Below are 16,642 nucleotides of genomic sequence, written 5' to 3'. Positions count from 1 at the left end.
CAAGTCACTTACTAGAGTAGGTGACAACTTCAGAGGCCACTGACCAAACCCTGGGCAGTGCTAAGCAAATCAAAAGACTGTAATTAGTTCCCATAAAGTGCAGGAAGGACAGGAAGTGATATGGAAAAGGGACTGTAAAAAGCCCTGAACTTCCTGTCCAGAGAGCTTCTCCTGGTGACTTGGCTTTTGGAGGTGGATTTGGACTTGACCTTTGGCTTGGACCTTGACTTTAACTCTTGGAGGCCTGCTCCTGGATCTTCTCCTTTGGACTTTGTCTTGGGTGAATGAGTAGCTGGCCTTCCTTCCCTGGATTCTGGAGAGATTAGCTCTGGAGAGCTAATCCTTTCCTGGAGGAGGTTGTGTTGGTGGAACCCCTAGATAAGACACCACTGGGTCCTCTGGCTGAGGGTAACCAAACTCTGCCAGGGATGAGCTGGACACCGGAGCAACATTTACTATGATAGGCTAGACATTTTTTCTACTTTCTTCTTACATTTCTCTACTTTCACTCTTTCTACCTCTTTGTAAATAAAAGCTACTAAAGGTCATTTTGACTTAAGTTATAATATTTTAAATCAGCAACCACAATATTACTTCAGAACTTTCATATTTAACATAAAATCCTAAATTTAATTTCTTATACCACCTAAAAAAAGACAAATGCAGTATTTCCATTTTGGAGGACAATTCTGATTTTTTGTAATCTGATTTAGCATGGCTTTGGGGTCCAAAAAATTACTTCTATTTATAGGCATCTGATTTGAATAACTTTTCTTAATCACATATAAATAATGAATCAATACTAGTCATTATGTATGACCATGTTGAACCCTACTATAAGATCTTTAAGATGGCCAACTGTTTTCATTGTAATATTTTTATATCGAATAAAGTATTGTAAATCAGATTTCCAATTTGTGAAGACTAGAAACAAAGCAGAACTGACAGGAACTTTATCTGAATTACAGTAGTTTGAAAAGTATTTTGGTCAGAGTAAGAAAAAAAAAAGGAAGTCTCATTCCTACTCCTGAACACACACATAATGATTTTATTTTAATTAGTGATTTAGAACTGTTGGTGAACTTTTTGCCTAACTTGATTAAATTACACAAAGCAGGAGGTTGAAAAGGATTTCTGGGGCATTTTCTATACAGCTAAAGATCTATACAGAGACTGAATCTCAGACTCAATTCAGCTATAATGCAGTCATCCTCATTTTTGAAGCAAATAGTAAGATTTATAAACAAAGAAGGGGATACTTTTTCCAATTTAAATGAAATGTTTCAATAAATAAGGCATAATGTTCCCAGATCAATACTGCATTGCTATAATAATAAACTTGGACAGTAAAGTTTAATGCACAGGTCTTTTCAATATGACACTATAGGATTTAAGTGTATTTAGCAGAAACATCAAGACAATAAGAGATAAATCCAGTGCAGCACAGAATATCACATACCTCCTTTTGGTTATATTTAATAGCAAGTTTTAGACGGCTTAAATTCATTCTTTCTTCCAGCAATCCCCGTTTATCCAAAGGTTCATCACTAGATGTATGGTTTAGGATGACTTCCAGCTCACGTGAATTCCGTGCCTGTGCAAGCAAATCTTTGGCAAACATTTTACACTGCTGAGCTAGTTCTTCATAATCATTCCTACAAAATACAATAGTTTGAGTAAGAATAGCTACTTTAAAATTATTATCTTCAAATATATCTTAAATTTAAAATAGAACCATAATACTCATTCTTTAGGTCAAATATGCTGCATTATACTGTGCTAAAGAGGATATTAGGAAATGTCTTCAACATATTCTTTTTTCACACTAATTAGCTACACAAAAACTAAGTTAGTTGAAGACTGTGGCAGTCCAACAACTATATTGGGGCACTGCTTTTATGAAGCATTAGAAAAACCATTTTTCACATTTATAGATCAATTTTCACATCTTCCCCATTTATTGTCAACTTGTATAAAAACTCGGACCAACAAGGTAATCAGTAGTGAGGTTTTAATTCAGGGCTGAGAAACCGCAATTCAGGACAACAAACTGTCTTATTCAGACTGGGCTGTTAAGAGAAGGAGGGGACAAAGAGGATTCTTATAGGATTTAGTCATGGGAAACACAAGGAAGGAAGGAAGGCTGGGGTACATAGAATAGCCAAACAGCAGGTAGGAGTGTTGCAGAGGTGTTCTTGCAATTATCTCTGTCCAGGAACAAGGGTATTTAGAAACTGCTAAGGTATGCAGAAGTCTTCTTGGAAGCAGTTAGAAACTGATGGTCAGAGCTGAGATTGTCAGGGATTGACCTTGGGGTAGGGTGGGGGCACAGTTAGAATGATTGCTAGTCAGGACAGGGTAGGAGCCCAGATATTCCAAAGTGATGGCATTACACAAGGGATGGACATAAATATTAATGGTCCAAGAAGTTGAAATATGTGAAAGGCTCATTATTTTGCTGATCTTTCTTTGTTGTTAATTTGAAAATTAAAGTAATTTAATAATACAAAATGATTTTTAAAATCATTTTATACTAGTCCCTTTTTTACACAAGATTTATTTATCTTCATGCTCTCTGGTGTAGTAGATAGAATTCTGGCTGTAGAGTAAGAGAACTAGGCTCAAATTCTTCCTCTAATGTTGAATATTTCTGTAATCTTGGGGAAGTCAATTAACTTGTCTGGGGCTCATTTTCTATACCTGTGAATTTAGATCGTTAGGCCAGATGAATAATCCTAAATATTAAAACATTGTAATTAGTATTTAACTAGACATTTCCAGCTAATTTACTTAATATCTACATTGTTTCTAATGTTTTTAAATAGTATTTTAAAGTGATCATTTGGGGGAAAAGCAATTTGGTCATAAGTCTAGTAAAATATCTTTCCTCATATTCCTATTATTTAGACAAAATTTATAGAAAAAGTATAGTGCCATGTATATTGTAAATATTCAATAAGTGTGTACTATAAAAAATAGATATGTAAAATATGTAGTTCTAGTAAATGCATTGTAAAAATCTTTAGTTTGATTCAATGTATGTTTACTTCTAATTTAGGACAAATTTCACAAGTAACTTTGTAAATATGACAAAATTAATTTGAATTCTTTAAAATATTAAGAATGATATTAAGAAATATTAGTCCTAGAATGTAATCAAAGTTAATGTTCAATCATTTTCGGTCATGTTTGATTTGTTATAAACCTTTTGGGGTCTTCTTGGCAAAGATATTAGAGTGGTTTGTCATTCCCTCTCCAACTCATTTTACCAATGAGGAAACTGAGGCAAGCAGGGTTAAGTGACTTGCCCGGCCTTACATAGCTAGTAAGTGTCTGAGATCAGCTTTGAACTCAGGAAGATGAGTCTTCTTGACTCTTGGCCTGGTGTCTGGCAAACTTCATAGTATCATTTTTTTTCTCCACTTATATAGAGATCCAGCTCTATATTTTTGGGTGTCCTGAGTGGCATTTAGTGGCGCTGGATTGAAATGAGAACAGTCAGACTAAATGTTTAGCTCATAACTGCTCCAACTTCATGGAGTCTTCAGTTTAATACATACTATTTTCACACAAAGAACACAAAGAAAAACTTACAGCTGATAGAGGTTACAAATCACACAAAAGAAAATCGTTGGAGGCTTCAAAGTAAAGATAGAACAGGGTCCAAGGCTGAATTCCAACTACCAATTAGTAGGAGGTTAATTCTGGGAGCAGAAATATATTTCATAGAGATTTTTACTAATCGACTCCTGTACTCTTGATTTATAGGATTGCACCTGGTCAGATAAAGTCTTGGCTAGCTTTGTCTCTTTCTGGCCTTGACTGTCTAAGTAATATATTTTTTGGAGTTCAGGCTTCTTAATTATCAAGGAGAGAAATTGTTACCTCAGTAGCTGCTGGTCTGCTAAGGACTCAAAGCTTTCCAATAAAATATTAAGAAAAGGTGGGGATCTGAAAAGGAGTCAAAAGGTGTCTCAGATTTTTACCTTAGATATCCCATTCTGTCTGCGTCTTGACATGCAGTGCAGAAAAAATCATACACACAGTCTTACTTGCTGATGATTTTGTAATGGGATCCAGATAAAATATCTATTACAGACTCTATTTCTCTAAATGACTTCCAATAGCCTCCTGGAGGGGTCAAGTTGTTTTTTGATTAACCAACCTGCTGGTACCAAAGCTTTTCAGGGCTCAGGTGACCAGGACCAAACACAAAGACTGCCTCAGCCTGGATTGGTCACGTAGGGAATCCAGATAACAGGCCCTATTGTGACCCTATTTCTCCAATCGGCCTTCCACACACTTAGTCTACTATTTTTAGTCAAATGCAAAAGTCACCTCTAGTTAAGGGTTTGTGTTTTTTTTTTGAAAGGTGAGGGGAAAAGAAGAAGAGGAAGGGGCAGAAAGGCCTTCAAAAGTCTTGTGCTTTCTAGGAACTAAGCCTCAAAAACCAGAAGCTTGGAGAAACTTCCTTTTTTTTAGAAGCTATCAGTTTTTCCTATTACTATTAATTTGACCACTGACAAAAACAAGAGAGATAAAGATGTTAGGCACAAGCAATACAGCAGACATACTCAGGAGACTCAACTTATTCCTCTGGGGATAAGCAGGATTATTAACAGGCCCAGAAGAAAGCCAAACCATCTGAAAGGGAAGGGGGGAAATGTAGCAGAGGGAAAAGAGATATGGTCCCTGTAGACTGTCAAGTCCAGGTATCAAAAAAGTGATAGCTTCTTAGATAAAAGCCAGATATTCACCAAGATAATAGAAAAAAGAGGCAGAAACATGGGACCCTACACTGGGTATATAAGATGTAAAACTCAGCCAAAGAAAGAAGAATCTTTGGGATAGCAGGAAAGGGATCTGCATTGCATTTGTCTCCTGAACAGAAGCTAAGTGTGTGGACTCTCCAAGTCCCTTTTTCCTTGGCTATAGCAAGACCTCAGATCAGATCTCTCTCTCTCTTTCTCTCTCATAAAACTCTTACCCCCATCTTAAAATTAACATTCTTTATTTGTTCTAAGACAAAAGAGTAGTAAGGGCTAACTGGGGCTAAGTGACTTGCCTAGGGTCACACAGTTAGGAAATGTCTGAAGTCAGATATGGACCCACGTCCTCCCCTCTCTAGGCCTGGCTCTCTATCCCCTGAGCCACCTGGCTGCCCACAATTGGCTTTCTTCTTAAGTATGTATAAATTGAAGAGCTGGGTAGCACAGGTAGTCATATATGTTCATGTTTGCCAAAAGTATGTTTGATCACAAAGCAGTCATACATATGTATATATATAGGCTGGTGTGTATATTTATATCCACAATACACATCTGGATAAAAAAGTTACAAGTTAGAATACCAGAATCTAGAGTACCAGATTCTAAATCTAGACTAGAATATTGGATTCTAAAGGAATCATTACCATATTCTATTAAATCTATCATAAGTCATTTAGTTATTTAATGATCATTTTAGGGATTACAAAGTATTATTGTAGAAATAGCACTGGGGCAGAAGTCAGGAGACCTCACTTTTATCCATTAACTATCTAGGAAATCACTTACCTGCTCTACTTTGCCCCAGGCCTAAATGATCTCAATGGTTCTTTTCTGCTCCAAGTCTATGATTTATATACAGTCTTAAATAGGATCCATATGATGAAAATAATCAAGTTGCTACAATAGTTATTTGTATTTCCCCCAAAATATTCTTTATTCATTATTACTAATACTATGAAAAATTAAAGTTGATACAAGTTGTCATTTTTGTCAACATTTCCTTAGGCTTAACAGCAATAAATACAAAATAATAAAAATGGTACTGACTTATTTATATTTTAAAAGTATTTATTGTCACATAAGGAAAGATATTAAACAATTTAGAGTTTTCTTTTGATGTTACCTGAATTCCACCTCTACAAGACTGAGCTCTTTTAAGTCTGCACTAAGCTCAAATGCTCTTAGAATTGGATCTTCTTCAGTTAACATGATTAGAGCTGGACTGGCTAAGCAACGATAGATATCAAGTCGAAACCTGTGGTGTAAAAAAAAAAGGTTTTTTTTTTAATTGTAGAGTAACTTCTTATTATAAACATGTCTCACTTGATTAGTAATTTTAACATGATTTTTCCCCAAAAAATTGCCCTTAAGATGATGAAGCATTTACTTTTTTTAAGGCAATTTAAATATTTTTGAATTTGCCTCAAGGAAGTCAAGGAACAAAAATGTTGTTATTCAAGCCTTATTTTCCACTTAGGTTCAGAACCTTGTTTTATGGAATCAAGTCTGATTCCAAAGATATTTATATCCCTTATCAAAAATGCATCATGTCATCTAAAAGCTCATTTAACATAGAATTATTATTATCAGTTACTTTTTCTATATCCTGTATAAATTAAAAAGGTGAAATAAGATAATTTGTTTATCTTATTTCACTTATAGTGAAATGGTTATGGCATACTAGGTAGAGAGTGGGCCTTAGAGCCAAGAAGACCTGGTTCAAGTCCTGCCTCTGATATACACTGGCCGTGTATCCCAGAAAGTCCTTTAATGCCTCTGAGCTTTAGAAAACTCTGTAAGATTATGGTCTAAAGAAGGTGCCAGTCTATATTGATAAAGACAGTTTCCTCAGCCAGAAGCTCACTATATCAATGAAAGCTTGGGTCTGTTTTTTATCCATTATTCCTAGACTTTTCAGGTTAGAAAAAAAAGTTCCAATTTTGAAAAGCTGAACAGCACTTTATAAAATCTTGACATAGAAAAATATTCACTTGTAGATTAAATAAAACTATTGCTATAATTTTCTACCAGCATGTCTGATAACATTTATGCAAATTATCAATTTTGGGAAAAAAAATCTGAAATAGAAAATAAAAGACCAAAAAAGCCAATTTGTGAGGCCAGCCTGAATAAACACCATAAAAATTAGTAAAAGTATTAAGTCCTTTCCAACTCCAAATCTGATATGATTCTAAGCTTCTCTACCAAATAATTATTTTAAAAAAGTCTCCAGGGGGCAGCTGGGTAGCTCAGTGTATTGAGAGCCAGGCCTAGAGACAGGAGATCCTAGGTTCAAATCTGACCTCAGCCACTTCCCAGCTGTGTGACCCTGGGCAAGTCACTTGACCCCCATTGCCTAGCTCTTACCACTCTTCTGCCTTGGAGCCAATACACAGTATTGACTCCAAGACAAAAGGTAAGGGTTATTAAAAAAATCTCCAAAGCACATGCATTATAAGACATAACATCTCTCACATTTGTATAAAATGTGAAGCATCAAACATTAACTTTTTATCAGCCATTTATCCAAAAGATGACTTAAGAACTGAAAATACAGGATATGGTAACAATACATATGGGGAGGAAAAGACCCAAAATATTCACATGCTAAGTATAAGTAGTTCTTTTTTTTTTTAATTAACAGAAAAAAAGCAAAATGTACTATATACATAGATCTGAAAAGAAGGGTTTGTTGTTTAAGTCATTTCAGTCATGGCTGACTTTTTGTGATTCTATTTGGGAATTTCTTGGCAAGGATACAGTAGGGATTTGCTATATTCTTCTCCCGCTCATTTTACAGATGAGGAAGCCAAGGCAATCAAGGTTGTGACTTGCCCATGGTCACACAGCTAGTAAATGTCTGAAACTACATTTGAACTCAGAAAGATGAGTCTCCCTGACTCCAGACCCAGGGCTATATCAACTGGGCCACCTAGCTGCCCTGATAGAAAGGTACACTACGTAAATAATTAATCATCTCTGTACTACAGGTAAATCTTGCTGGTCTTCACAAGCATTAGTGACAATAGCAAGTTTCCTCACAAACCATTTTATATTTTATGCCCCATGGCCCTGCTGTCCTAAAAGGTAAGGAAAGCAGTACTTTCCTGTTCTAATGACTATATCCTGGAATGGTATCTTTAGGGAATCTCACTGTTAAATTAATCAACCCTCCCTTTCTCATATCACCAAAGGAAATGATAACTTTGAAAGACTGAGAAGAGGCAACCCCTCAGAACTCCACTTCCCAAAAAAGTTGGCCCTTTCTTCCATTAATAGGACTCCATTTACTATTCAATCAATCAAAAAGAATATGAAGAGCTAACACTCTGCTACATGCTGGAGACAAAGACAAAAAAAAAAACAAAACAAATAATCTCTGCCCTCAAAGAGCTTACTTCCTATTAAGGGAGACAAAACAATATGAACACATCAGTGTATATAAACAAGTATATCCAAAATGTGCATGAAGGAAATACACAGCCATTTTCAGAGAAGCAGTGCTGACGGTGGAGGATCAGAGAAGGTTTCCAGTAGAAGGTCAAGTGTTCACCATATGTTGAAGACAGTTGCCTGTACAGAGGTCCAGCGATGGCAAGTAAAGAACAGCACCAAGGCCAATTTGGCTGGACCAAGTGTGAAGGGGAATACATCCTGTCCTACTTGCCTCTGTTTTACAAGCTTGTATACCAAACTCATGCTGTTGCTGTCCACTTGGCAAGATCAAGTGTTTTTGGCTGAGACACTTCCTTTGCACCCTCAGTCTCCTTATTATGCAACCCTTCTACATTAAATTTCTCTATGTTTTAATAATAGTTGATGTCTTCATTTTTTTTATTTCCCAGTTTTTGGAAGTGGCATCAAAAAGACTTGGATTAGAGCTGATATAATTATCTATAATGCATTAGTTGTACTTTGACTCTCACACATATCATGGTGGGGAAGTCAGAATAAGCCTGGCTCTGAATTGCCATTTCCAGATTCTCTCTCATGCATTGTAAGTCAGTAACCTTTCCTCCTTTGAGATGCATTCAACCCATATTTATTACCCAATCAGGATTCTAATAGCTGTTATCTTCAGGACAATTTCCCTGGCTTATCTTATTTCTTCCATAACTCCTGTCCTCATATTAAGGGATTCCAATAAATGTCCTGATGTACTCTCAAACACCCTAACTTCCCCGTTCCTCAATTTTCTCATTTCTTTTTTTTGTTTATTTGGTTTTTGTGGCTTTCAGGTAGTCTAATAATTCTTTTTTATTGAATTTTATCTTTTTCAAAAATATGTAAAAATAATTGTTAACAATTATTCTCTGACATTTTATGATTCAGATGTTCTCCCTCTATCTCCCCCCACTTAGGTGGTAGTCTGACAGACCATATCAGTGATTTCATGCAATACATATTTCCATATTCCCCATGGTATGACTGAAGACATCATATAGCCAATTAAAAAATCATCAAGGAGATAAAGTGAAGAATGGCTTCTTTTTGATCTACAATCAGACTCTACCAGTTTCTTATTTGGATGTGGATAGCATTTTTTTAATCACAAATTCCTTAGGGTTCAATTTACTCACTTCTTATGATCTACTTTTCCATTCTACCTCAGCTACACATAGAAAGATGGTCATACTCTTGATCTTACCATGATCCACAAGTGTTGCACTTCCTTCTTCATGAAATCCCTTTATCTGATCATCATCTTTTATTTTTCCATCTTTTCCTCTGCAATATTGCCCTTAACCTAATTTTTCATACTCACTCTGACCTCCAAACCCTCTATCCCTCAGTTCTTTCCCAGGCAATGATCCCTATACTGTCCACACATTTATTTGCCCATTCTGACCTTCTGGTGACCCAATTCAATGCTAAACTATCTTTTACCTCTTTATCCTATCATCAATATTGCCTTGCCAAGCACCAGCCTTGGATTACTCCAATCATCGTCTACTTTGCCCCAATTCACATGCTACCGAATAAAGAGAAAATCATGAAAACATGCCACTTAGTTCCACAACGTGAACTTGCACATACATAGTATGCATTTAGTAACTATTGATTGATTGATTGATGTTGCATAATTTCAACTGGGTCCTTCCTGCAGCAAAAATGAATTTATTATTGCACTTACCTTGGTAGCTTTTCCAAATTTTCAGCTCTTTTCAAATTTTTCATGGTTCTCTCTTCCTCCATTCTGTCACATGAGAGCTTTGCCTCATATTTCACTAAAACAGTTGAGGTCATTCACCTTGAGCTCCCTCTTCTCCCCTCTATCTCATATTACAACATTCAGGTATATTCCCATACTGTCTCCTCCTTTTCCTCCATTTCACATAAAGAAGTGGTCCTTCTATTTGCCAAAGGAAAATCCCTCTACATACATAAAGGATTCTCATGCTGTCCTGTCTTCTCCAACTGACTATCCCTCTCTATCATCCCTGCTCTCTCACTAGTCTTCAATCTCTTCATCTATTGCCTTCCTCCTTATTACTTATAAATATGGCCATATCTTTCTCATCCTCAAAAAATTCCTGCTCTAATCCATCCATCCCTACTAATTATTTCCATATCTTGCCACCCTTTTTTGGCTAAACTCCTTGAGAAAAACCATATTGTCTTGGAAGTCTCTACTTCTTTTCTTCTTACCACTCCGCAAACTGACTCCAACCTCATCATTCAACTGAAACTATTCTCACCAAAGTTAGAAGTGATCTTCCAAATCTAATGGACTTTTCTCAGTCCTCATTTTTCTTGACCTCTCAAAAGCTTTTAACACTGTTGTTTAACACTGTTAAGGTAGATAGGGGATGCCCTAGTGCACAAAGCTTTGGGCCTGGAGTTTAGAAGATATGAGTTCAAATATAACCTCAGATACAAGCTGTGTAGCATTGAGCAAGTCACTTAACATCTTAGTCTGTTTCCTCAACTCTAAAATGGGGATAATAGTGCCTACCTCTCAGGGTCGTTGTACGTATCAAATAAAATTATTGATTTGTGTTTTCCAAGGTGCCTGAAACCTACTAAATGTTAGCTATTATTATTTGATCACCCTCTTCTCCTTGATACTCTTTTCTCTAAAAATTCATAGTACTATTTTCTCCTGGTTCTACTCCTACTTGTCTTCAGTTACCTTGCTGGATCTTCATCTAGGTTATGACTGCTAACTATAGGGGTCTCTCAAGATTCTGACTGGGGCCCTCTTTTCTTTTCCCTCTATAATATTAACTTGCTTATCTCATCAGTTCCCGTTGATTAAATTGTTATCTCTATTTAAAGGATTCTCGGATCTATTTATCCATCTCTAACCTCTTTATTGACCTCCATTCTCACATTTCCAATTGCCTATTTAACATCTTTTGAATTGATTATCTAATTGCCACCTATAATGCTAGCTATTGCTACTATTGTTGTTGTTACAATTACCTCAAGTTCCATACGTCTAAAATAGAACTCATACTCTTTACCTATCTCTCCTAAACTTTTCCCTTTCCCAATATCCACCGTTCTCCCATGCACTCAGACTTCCAACCTAGGTGTTATCCTTGACTCCTCATTCTATCTCACTCCCCATATCCAGTCACTTTCCTAGTTCTGTCAGTTCTACCCTCCAAACACCTTACATTCCTTATTCCTCCAAACACTGCCACTCTAGGGATAGTCTTCAGCATCTCACATTTATACTACTGCAATAACCTTCTGGTTGGTCTTCCTGCCTCACGTCTCTCTCTCCATTCCAGTCCTCCACTCATCTTTCAAAGTGACCTTCCTATAAAACACATTAGCCAAAATTATTGCATAATTGTCACATTAACCAAAATTATTGCATAAACACCAGTGGTTCCCTATTACCTCTGGTTTGGATTTTAAAGCCCTTCCTAACCTGGTCTCTTTCCCATTTTTTCCAATCTTTATATTTTACTCCTCTCCACATACTCCACAATTCCTTGCTCTTCCTCTATATCCTAACTCCAATCATTTTCACTGCTTGTCTCTCATGCCTGGATTCCCTGGCTTCCTTCAGGTCTCAGCTAAAATCCCACCTTCTGCAAGAAGTCTTTCCCATCCTTTTTAATTCTAGTGTCTCCCTTCAGATATTACTTCCACTTTATCCTCTCTCCATAGTCTTTGTACCTAATTGTTGGCTTGGTGTCTCTACTATTAGAAGGTGAGCTCACTGAGGTCAGGGATCATGTTTTGATCATTCTTTGTATTCCCTAATGCTTAGTGCAGTGCCTAGCACATAGGAAACACTTAATAAATGCTAGTTCACCGATACCTAGTTTACTCTCATCTTCATTTTTTCCTCTAATTGGATATTTACTTTGTCCTTTGATCTGAACAATTGATGATCTGACTACACACAGCTGATTCTGAAACTATATCTGAAACCAATAAATACAATTTCATTTCTAATATTGTCACTAGATGTGCACTGTGCTGAATGTCATACAACCTTTTTCTTAATTAAAGTGTTCACGATGTAAAAGTATGATGCTTCTGAGTAGTCTACAAGCTCTTAGCCAAATTCATATCTTGATCTCAACTCACCACATTTTCCAACATAGCTTTTGCTGTTCTTCTTGTGTCTATTTTTGCACTCAAGTTTTTGAATATAAAAATAAATGCTTTGGAGAAATGTTTGGAGCCTCTTGACAAGTTCTTCACAGTATCTATCCATTCTTCAAGAAGGATATTGGTGCAAAGCCAGCAATTATTCTCTTTGAGATATGTTTCCTTCTGTTTATTGTGATGATGAAAATGCAAGATAATCAAGTGCTCCACAAAATTAGGTTACCTTACCTTAGAATGCATGACAAAACTCCATCAACTCCTTTATCCATCTCTCCAGAGAGAATCTATGAGTTATTTTTCCATTTATCTGTGACTTTAATAAAACACTTAAACTTTCCTCATCCTGAAAAAACCTTCCCTAGATCCATATCCGCTCAAGTTTATTTTTCTTCTCTTTCAATTGCTTCCTTCCTTCTCTAAAATCTACCCACTCCTTCTCTTGTTTGCTTCCAAGCTCATCATTCAACCAAAACTGTTTTCTTCAAAGTTACCAAAGCTCTTTTTATTATCAAATCTGATGGAATTTTTCTCCATCTTCATTCTTCCCAACTTTTCTTCAGCATTTAACAATATTGACTATACTTGCCTCTGAGATACTCCTCTCTCTGGATTTTTGTGACAATACTCTCTCTTGTTTCTCCTCATGTCTATCTGTCCATTGCTTCTTTTTATCATTTTTATCACTCCCTGAAGGTATTCCCCAAAGACTCTATTCTGGGCCCTTTCCTATTTTTTCTCTGTAATTTATCACATAGTTCCCACTGGGTTTAATGATCATCTCTATCCCAATGATTCTGAAATTCATATATCTAGCCCTAGTCTCTCTCTAGAGCTCCAGTTAAGCCTCTCCAAAAGATGTTCCATAGACCTCAAATTCAATATATCTAATGCTAAACTCATCTTTCCTCAAAAAGCTATTCTTTTCCAAACTTCCTATTCTGAGCTCCTACTCTGAACTTCCCTATTTCTACCAAAGACATCCTTTTCCACATCATTACACAATACTGTCTTTCTCACAATGTATTGTCAAACCAAACTGACCTTCTTTCTATATTTTACACATAACACTCCACCTCCTATCTCCACCCCTGTGCACTATGTCCTCTCTTCCTGGAAAGAACTACACATTCACCTTTGCCTTTTAAAATACTTTGTTTCCTTCAAAACTCTTCTTAAGGTCCACTTTCTACTTGAAGCCTTCCCTGTCCTATTCAGTTACCTGTGCCCTACCCCACCAAAAATATTTACCTTGCATTTATCTCACACATACTGTATGCATACTTATTGACATATATGTTGTCTATCCAGATAAAATATATATTCCATGAGAGCAAGAAAGTTTTCATTTTTGACTTTGTAACTCTAGTATCTAGCAGTACCCAGCACATAATAAGAACTTTATGGATGCTTGCTGATGTGTTCATTCACTTAATGTGACACTATCATCATGGAGAAACAGCACTTTTCAAAATATAAATAACTAAAATCTAAATCTAAGAAATGTGAAATTATTAGCTCTCTACCACCTTTTCTGCCACTAGCTCCTCATGGAAAGAAAAGGAGCTGCATAAAAATAACTTTTCCAATAAAGCATGAAGAATAACAAAAACAATCAAATAACCAATTTACCAATGCATGGTAAATCATGCATAATCACCTCATTGGTTAATTAGAACCTTAATTTTCTGACCTGGAATGTCTTAGACTGTCCTTCTTGTTTTTTGCAGAGCACAGTGTACATTCACAACCCACTGCATGAGGTTTGGGTAGAGATACATCCTGTTTTAAAAGCATTGTAAGAATTTCATAGTTGTTGCGATGAGCAGCTAAAATGACTGGAGCAACATCCATAGTTGTTGAATACTCAGGGTTCTGAATTCGCTCCATTAGTTTCTGAAAGATATTTATATCAATGTTCAGAGGTTATAACTTGCATCTTACAGAAGTTTTCCAAGAGACTCAAGTGAGAAATATCTAGAGATGAAGGAAAAAATTTAGAAACCTAAAGAATATAATAAAGATTGTGAAAAATATTATCAACACCTCTTGGAATCACATCATTTTTGTCAAACGCACAGTTAGTTGCTAGTTATATGATAAACTGAAGCCAAAATCTTAACTTTAACCTGAATCAATTATAATCATGCTAGCAATAAATTTCAAAATAGCAAAGACTTTCATATTTAGGTTTTTTTAAGGCAAAAAAAGAAAATTTCCCAAAAAGCGTACTATAACAAGGGTTTTGTTACTTTCCATGATTTCATGGGAAAATATATTACAAGGCAGGGATCCTAATATAATAAAATATATTCACTGAATTATATATCTAAGAGCTAAAAGAACTCATGGCAACCAAATCAATCATTTAGGATTCACATTCTTCATCTATAAAATGAGGGAATTGGACTGGATAGCCTTTAGCATAATTTTAGACTCTTGTGTGATGACTTTTACTTGTAAAATAGGTTTATTAGCATATATGCTAGTATTACAACATGTTTATGGATATGTGTGTATAACAAATTTAAGTACCATATTAGCTTGTATAGTAGTAATATTCTGTATTTCTCATGAAATAATGTGAAGTACTTCCCACATAATATTGTTCTGGCCAACATTATTTTTAATGTTCTTATTAATACATTATTACCAAACCCCACAATAATGTTATCCTGTCACTCATTTAAAACAACATTATTCTGAATGAACCATCATCCATAATATCTCTTTTTGCTTGCTTTATAAAAAAATGAATTAACATTAGGCAAGGTATACTCATATTAAAAATTCCTTTTTACAAATTCTTATTTTCTAGGAAAATGCTCAACAACAAAGATTCTTCTTACAATTTTAGTGATGTCAAAACAAACTTAGAAAAAAATAAATTTCATGAACAAATGAAATAAAATTGTGTAACATAAACGGATGGGAAAAGTGGGATGTTTCTTCAAATCTCTACTTCAATTCCAGACATGATGATATAACAGAACCCAAAATGGGGTTGGGGAACAGATGGAGGGATATTTAGCACAACTTTCAGTTCATATTCCCTGTAGTCATCATTTTGTTTTTTTCCTGTCATGGTTACACAAAAGCATGAATGCTAGTAGTTCAGAGGTGCCTGGTGATGACAAGTAAAAGTAAAGATTAGCAACCAATAGGAGCAAAAGAGTTTACCAAACAATGTACATTTTCATGTCAATGGAGGAAATCTGACAAATATTTCATTCTTCCCTTGGGGACTTTTTCATTTCATAATTTTAAGGTAATCCAATTATTTTCAATTAAAAAAATCAAAAATTATATGACAGAGGAATACTTCTATGTAATCTATGCTGCTTTGGTTTTCATATCTTTACTGGTGACAACAGACAGATAAGTACATTGTAGCACATCACAAAGCAATAGTTCCTATTTGGTTTTAGAAATATGCTGTAAAGCTGAACTAGAGAGTATTTTCACAAAAACGTCCATCTATATAAAAGCCTGAGTTTCTTACTTCATACTCTAAACTATGAACTATGTATAACTAGCATCTGAATTTGAAGGCTACTGATCAAAAAAATCACTTTTACTAGAAAAATGGAAATAAACTTGTTTCACTGAACTTAAAAAATTAAGTACACAAAAATAGCAGTCATTTCCTTTCTAGGAGAATAAGAGGCTAGTGGATAAACAAACAAAAGGATAAAATATCTTTGTACTAATTCTTAATTTTCCATACACAAGCAGATTAAGGATTTGAATACATTATGTTGAAAATACAATCTCTCATCAGTATTTTTTCCTTTTACAAAATATTATTTATTAACCAAAGTTGAAAAAGAAGTTTCAACTTTAAGCTACTTATTGAAAGCTTTAATCATCAACCACAAAAGTTTGTATCCCTAGTCTTATTGAACTTTTCAACCTTATTTGATATCATCTACAGATTTTTAAAATCTATACTCTTCATAGAATATGTAGAACTTAAGCTGGGTCTTGAAAGATGAGTAGTAATGGAAGCAGGTCATTGCAGGCAGTTAAGAGGAGATAGGATGATGGACTTTGAACACCTGAAGGACTGTCATGTGAAAGACAGAATAGATTTCTTGGGAATGGATCCAAAGAAGAGAACCTGTATCTGTGAATAGAAGTTCTCAGGGAGAAACAGTTCAGCTCACTACTTAAGGAAAAAACAGAATGGGGTGCCTTGTAAGGTAATGAATGAATTTCCTATCACTAGAAATTCTGAAAAGAGACTGGATGACTACTTTTCACAAATGATGCAAAAGGGATTCCTTCCAAACCTAAGATTC

General features: G+C 35.4%; 1 protein-coding gene across 1 annotated transcript in view; it reads right to left on the bottom strand.

The window, feature by feature from the left end:
* Positions 1–16,642, bottom strand: part of TRPC1 (transient receptor potential cation channel subfamily C member 1) — a 76,750-nt gene that overhangs the window by 37,839 nt on the left and 22,269 nt on the right. Inside the window, exons 4-6 of the mRNA XM_044670839.1 lie at positions 14,035–14,237; positions 5,893–6,024; positions 1,460–1,655 (exon numbers count right to left, since the gene is read on the bottom strand). Of these exons, the coding sequence (XP_044526774.1) occupies positions 1,460–1,655; positions 5,893–6,024; positions 14,035–14,237 (531 nt within the window). The remainder of the gene's footprint in view (positions 1–1,459; positions 1,656–5,892; positions 6,025–14,034; positions 14,238–16,642) is intronic.

Source organism: Gracilinanus agilis, chromosome 3, assembly GCF_016433145.1.
Source record: "Gracilinanus agilis isolate LMUSP501 chromosome 3, AgileGrace, whole genome shotgun sequence".
Classification (NCBI taxonomy): domain Eukaryota; kingdom Metazoa; phylum Chordata; class Mammalia; order Didelphimorphia; family Didelphidae; genus Gracilinanus; species Gracilinanus agilis.
The sequence above is the reverse complement of the archived record's forward strand: the minus strand, read 5'-3'. Positions and strand labels throughout refer to the sequence as shown.